This window comes from Pygoscelis adeliae, unplaced genomic scaffold, assembly GCF_000699105.1.
Source record: "Pygoscelis adeliae isolate BGI_AS28 unplaced genomic scaffold, ASM69910v1 Scaffold120, whole genome shotgun sequence".
Taxonomy (NCBI): Eukaryota; Metazoa; Chordata; class Aves; order Sphenisciformes; family Spheniscidae; genus Pygoscelis; species Pygoscelis adeliae.
This window is the reverse complement of record NW_008824032.1, coordinates 1,198,328-1,203,737: the sequence shown is the minus strand read 5'-3', so window position 1 is coordinate 1,203,737 and position 5,410 is coordinate 1,198,328. Positions and strand designations below refer to the sequence as shown.

The 5,410-nt window shown below is 46.2% G+C and overlaps 1 protein-coding gene across 2 annotated transcripts; it reads right to left on the bottom strand.

Annotated features, from left to right (window-relative positions):
- Positions 1 to 804: 804 nt before the first annotated feature.
- ING4 (inhibitor of growth family, member 4) lies at positions 805 to 4,140 on the bottom strand. 2 transcript variants are annotated; one of them, XR_663840.1, is made up of 8 exons: positions 3,994 to 4,140; positions 3,624 to 3,790; positions 3,312 to 3,426; positions 2,889 to 2,997; positions 2,409 to 2,556; positions 1,941 to 2,002; positions 1,547 to 1,720; positions 853 to 1,453 (listed from the first exon to the last, which is right to left on the bottom strand). XR_663840.1 is itself a non-coding variant. In XM_009328954.1 (7 exons), exons 1-7 carry the CDS (start codon positions 4,085 to 4,087, stop codon positions 1,681 to 1,683), a joined length of 735 nt encoding a protein of 244 aa, XP_009327229.1. In that variant the 5' UTR covers positions 4,088 to 4,140; the 3' UTR covers positions 805 to 1,680. The 2 variants fall into 2 exon arrangements, 1 of the variants encoding a protein (XP_009327229.1); XM_009328954.1 differs by having other exon boundaries at positions 805 to 1,720.
- Between the last annotated feature and the right edge of the window lie 1,270 nt (positions 4,141 to 5,410).

Genomic DNA, 5,410 nt, shown 5'->3' with positions numbered 1-5,410 from the left:
CTGGGTAAACCCCAGCTGAAGAAATTTGTTCTCCTGCCACAGCTTTCTCACTCGCTGGATGTTGGCACAGCATCTCCTGTTATGAAGACCATACCACACACACAACCAACATCTTCCAGGATTTACTTCCTCTCTGTTTAAGGAAGGAAGCCCGAGGAAAATGGTTTAAGCAGGAAGAGACTCAAGCTCATCAATCTCCAGGCCATGCCAATGGAATAGATAAAGGGGAGCTTCTCCCCTTTGGAGTATGGATCATCTCCTCACCGTTACCTGCAGACACTACAAAGGGAGACACACCTTCAGTAATTGTTTTGGAGCCTAACATTATCTTAGTAACAGCAGCTGGAGTTTCTGGCAACAAGAAAGTGATCCAAGGTGAAAGCGACCCACTGGGGAGCAAGTTACCAGGATATCTGGAAAACCTATCCACATTCTTGGATGCACGTGGTTTGCCCTGATGGCTTATTTTCTCAGCTGTGCTGCCCAACAGCCATAGTGAGGGCTGGCCTTCTATAACCTCCACTTTTCCTCGTTTGAGGGAAGACAACTAATGAAGTAAACAATCCAACAAAAACGTGAATAAATGTCCACCCTCTTGTGGGGTCACGACTGAAGGGGCAGGTATTTTTCACAGCCACTAGAAAGCTTAGTAACCTTTTGCAAGTATATTAAGGATATTTTCAAGCCTGACTTAGGCGGAATGTCACTTATTAACACTGTTCAGGATTGTTACATGAAAAAGCAGTACCACATTCATCATTTAGAATAAAAGCAGAGCTGAGAGAGAAAGAATACCTAAAGAGACCAATTGTTGCACTTTATTTTGGAGGTGACAGCAAGGCAAACCGAGTATTTGTTTCAATGAACTTTATTTAATTCCATATTATACAAGTGGGATCTGAATCCCCAAACTTCCCATCATCAACATAATGGAGAAGCCCCACTGCACAAAAGGAAGGAAGAATTCTGGAGCCAGAAGACAGGCTAGATCAAGCCATTTCTCCCCATGTAGTCAGAAATTCTTCCTCCTTCACACAATGTGCTTCCCAGACCAGCAGGTTTACCCCAGGAATAAGAGAGACAAAGCTAGCTCTAAACACTCCTCCCTCTTCCTCCTCTCCCCAACAAAAGAGGCTGCTCAATGCCAGTAGTGGAATGGTTAAAGACAGGGAGTACATTAGGTTTTCAGTTTCTCAACCAACCCACTAGATTAAGAAGCGGCCTGGTTACTCCCTCTCTCCCGAAAAAGATCCAGGAAAATCAAAGACCTAAAATGCTGAAGACTTACCTCCTTTCCTTCCCCCATCCCATAGCCTTGTTCTCTAAGCAGAGAGTAGGCAATGAACTCTGAGGAGGCTGAAGGAAAGCCAAGGAAAATCAGGGGCTACCTGAATCCCTGGGAATCTGGTGGCTACCCTGGTGCCCTCATTCATTCCCTTTGAGGCTCAGAGACCTGTTTGGAATAGTACACAGAGAGGGCCTCCCTTAGGGATTCGGAAGCAACCAGGGATACAGAACACACAGGAACCGCTGTGAGGGTACACACCATTCCAGGGATGGCCCAAACCACAAACAGGGCAAGACTCCCCCCAGCCAAGGCCCCAAGGGCTGGGGGAGCTGGGACGAGGCCCTGGCAGGGGGAAGAGAGCTGCTGCAGCAGTACTGAGGGCTCGTGGGATTTTACTTCTTCTTCCTCTCCTGGGAACAGCGAGGGCAGAACCTGGTAGAAAGGGAAGTAAAAAGCCAGCGTTTAGGGCATGACATGAACCTTGAATGTGCAGTCCCAAAGGACCTTTCCCAAGGTCCCTGACAAAGCCTTAATTCAAATTTTCCTTTTTACGAGGTCTTCTAAGTGTGTATATACAGTACTCTCCCTTCTGCCAACCAGGACCTCCACTTTCCAAAGACCAATGGGCCCTCCAGGTTGCTCGTTCACTCACCATTTTCCTCTTGGTTTTGTTGTCAGACCCACACAGGCAAAATGAAACCATTCAATGGAACACTGTTGGGATGGAAAGCAGTCAGTTAAAGAGCAGTTTTCTTTTGAAATCATTGCTTCTGGGCTACCAGAGTTTCCCAACATTTGATCACAAACTCCTAAATCCCTAGCAGTGATCAGGGAATGAAGACTCACACCCAACCTATACATTGTTAGCAAGGAGAACTCCCCTTCTCCCTTGCTAAGCGTGGGGGCAAGAAGACAACCTGTCATTTTAAGGAAAACCCTGAAGAAAGAGGCACTTAACAGGTCATGGCAAGCCACCCCTCTGCCCTTGCAAACTACCCGAGGTAAGCCCTCTTCTTGTCACTGCTTGCTGTATCAGACCCCACCCAAGCGGGACAAGACTTTACGTGCAAGACTCTCTCCACTCCCTTCTCCCCCATTTCCATCAAGTGCAGGCTCTTACATCTGGGTTGTCGCAGCCAATCATCTCCCCATAGGAGACCTGGTGGCAGAGGCAGTAAGTAGGCTCATTGGGGTCCACAGGCATATCCAATACATCTGAAGGGTGCACATTTCCAAAGGTGACTGAAGGCATCCCATACTCTGTGCTACTGCACGACAGGAATAAAGTAGGTCAGCAAAATAACTGGCTTCGAGTCCCTTCATGTCTCCCAAGACAAAGCCCTTGTTTGCCAGAGACCGCCACTTCTCTTTTTTTAAACACATACACCCAACTCCACTGAAGTGACCTGCTTTTCCCTTCACGCCACACTCCCCTGAAAGAATTAAAAGGTGTCCTTCCTCTTGCTTCCCAAGAAGGGACAGGGGACACACCGTCTGGTCTGGGTGGGGATCAGGTCCTTCACAGGGAAGTCTGGCTAGGCCTCCCTTCGTCTGATTTGCAGTGATGCTCCTCACTCCCGCAAATCTCTTAAACACTTACGTGCGGACAAGCTTCAATTTCTTTTGGGCAGTTTTTGGCGCCTCCTCATCAGAGTTCTTCCCTTTAGAGCGAGCACGGGCAGCTTTCTTCTCTTTTTGGGCTCGGCCCTCTGGTAAGAAGAGAAAAAGGTGTTGCATCTGCCACCCCATCAAAATAGACACCTGATAGTAACAACCTCTCCAGTACTAAAATACTTGGGAGTGTATATTGGCTTTGGGCCACGCACCCCATCTTAATTTTATCTAGTGGCCTTGAATATGCTCACACAAGAAGAGCCCAGGTCACCATCTTTTTACCTGTCCTTCAGATTCCAGCGTAACAGTCTTTGATCTGTACCACTCCAGTGCCTGCCTTCATCCCCACCACTTCCATAGTCACTTGGCTGCCTCCTGTATCAATCTGCAGCCCAGTGGTGGTACTCACTCTTCTTGCCCTTGCTGGAAGAACTGTCATAGTCACTCGACTCTATCTGCTTCTCCTTCAGGTCTGCTTCAAAGCGAGCGAGGTCTGTGTCCAGCCGCCGGATGTGCTTATCAACCTGCAAAGACGACAGTAACCAGGAGTTGTTACCACAGAACAGAGCCCAAGAGGGCAAAGAGGAGAGGGCATGGGGCTTGCACTAAGAGATGAGAAGCAAGAGTGGTTAGGGCCTAAAAAGAGAGATCAGGGCCTTCCAGGATTGAGGGCTTTAGTACAGCCTTTCATACGATAAGCACTAGACACTTCCCTTCATACCATCTCGTAGGTCTGCATAGCCAGCTGAACCTTGTCGTCCCCAAACTCCTTGCATTTCCCATAGGCCTCCTGGATTTGTTTGAGAAGCCCCAGTTTTTCCTCCGAAGACAAAGTCCGTGCATTGCTGATGTACTCCGTGGCCAGCTTATCGATCTCCGCCTTGAGGTCTGAAACAAGTTTACCATTAAATACATAAATACACATACATACACACACACTACAGTGCCCTCCATTAAGAGAGACTGGAGGATCAGAGCAGCTGTAGGCTTCCTCCCCTGCCCTGAGATCCCCATGATAAAGGCAAAGGCAAGAAAAGCCAGTCAAGCTGCATACTTCCTGTCTCGTCAACGAAACCATCTCTAATCCTCACCTTCTGTCCTCTGATCCAGATCTCGCATGAGCTGGAAGTTTCTCTGCAACTCAAACGGCAGGTTCTCAATACCTGCAGGGAAAGGAGGATACATGGAGAAGTCAGGTTCCTGTCCACAACGCCAAGGCAGAACAAAGTTGACTGATAACACCACATACACCACTCCAGCGATTCCCAACATCCTTTCCTGGTGCACATTAGCGTGCTTCCACTTGTTGTCAACTCCAAAGGAGACAGACTATAAAAACGTGATATATTTAATGCAGGACCACAGTTCTATAATACATACCAGTTAACAGAAAACTGCTGCCATGCAGAAAGGCCTACATTAAGAAAGCAGAAAACCAAAATTTGTAATGAAGTCAGTCATTATAATACAACATATCCATCCAAGAACTCCATTCAGTAATGAAAAAAGCAGTACAACAGCTGCTAAATAATGCCATTTAGTTATTCCTATGCAAGGATGTCAAAATTAAAGTTGATCAAATGCTAATTCACTGAAAAATGAGTCCATTTTAGTGCATCCATTTCACGTATAGGGGACAGGAGACACTTTGTGCCGAGCCAAAGAGCAAGTCTGAGACAGGATAGGGGACCAGCGAACAGCAGTCTTAACCCCCTGTCACGTGTTCCTTGTTCTGCATTCTGCACCATAATCTCAGTGTGGTCTGTCCAACACCTGGAAGGATGCTATACATTGTGAATAATAAATATTTGTAGGGCTCTGATGAACAATGTGAAGTTGATAGTCAATTAATTTTCAATGCACCATGCTACTCACCCCCTAGGCATCACCAGATGCTCAATTGACAAAGCTGATAAAAACAGTTCTCATTTTTCCATGCCTGTCTAATCAAACTGAGATCTAGTGTCACTGCAGTAACCCGAAGTCCAAGCTTGATTGTTGTCACCTTTATACCTAATAAAAAAAAAAAAATCTCTCTCACAGGTTTAGAAAAAAAAAAGGTGGGAGGAAAAGCTCCTCGGAAACAGAACATAAGCATGTCTGCTTCCCGAACCCACTCTCCAACATACAGAGAGCGTAAATGAAGGTGTGTCTACCCATCATCAAAACTGTCTAATACATCAGTCCTGCAGCTGCCTCTATTTTCACTGCCAGTGTTTCTACAGTAGAGACATTTCCCTGAAAAGCAATCAGTCGGCAGGGAAGGTCTGTATGCAAGAGGCAGGTTTTAACAAGTATTACACACGGGCCATGAAACTAATTCCTGTAAGAGGTAAAAACAGCTGTGGGCCTCACTGTGCTCAGACGCTGTTCCTTTAACTTATTTTTTCGCACAAACAGAATATTGTAAGTTACATGCAGAATCCTTATAAGTAATCAAGCTGTTGCTTCAAGAGATTTCTGTTGCCATTTCTAATTTAAATATCTGAGAAATGCTCAGATAGTAGA

Excerpts from the sequence above, each read along its gene's own strand:
- ING4 (XM_009328954.1), bottom strand. The coding sequence starts at position 4,087 with ATGTATCCTCCTTTCCCTGCAGGTATTGAGAACCTGCCGTTTGAGTTG. Across the intron at positions 3,791-3,993 it reads TCTGGATCAGAGGACAGAAG|ACCTCAAGGCGGAGATCGAT; the intron begins GTGAGGATTAGA and ends AACTTGTTTCAG. Across the intron at positions 2,557-2,888 it reads AAATTGAAGCTTGTCCGCAC|TAGCACAGAGTATGGGATGC; the intron begins GTAAGTGTTTAA and ends CCTGTCGTGCAG.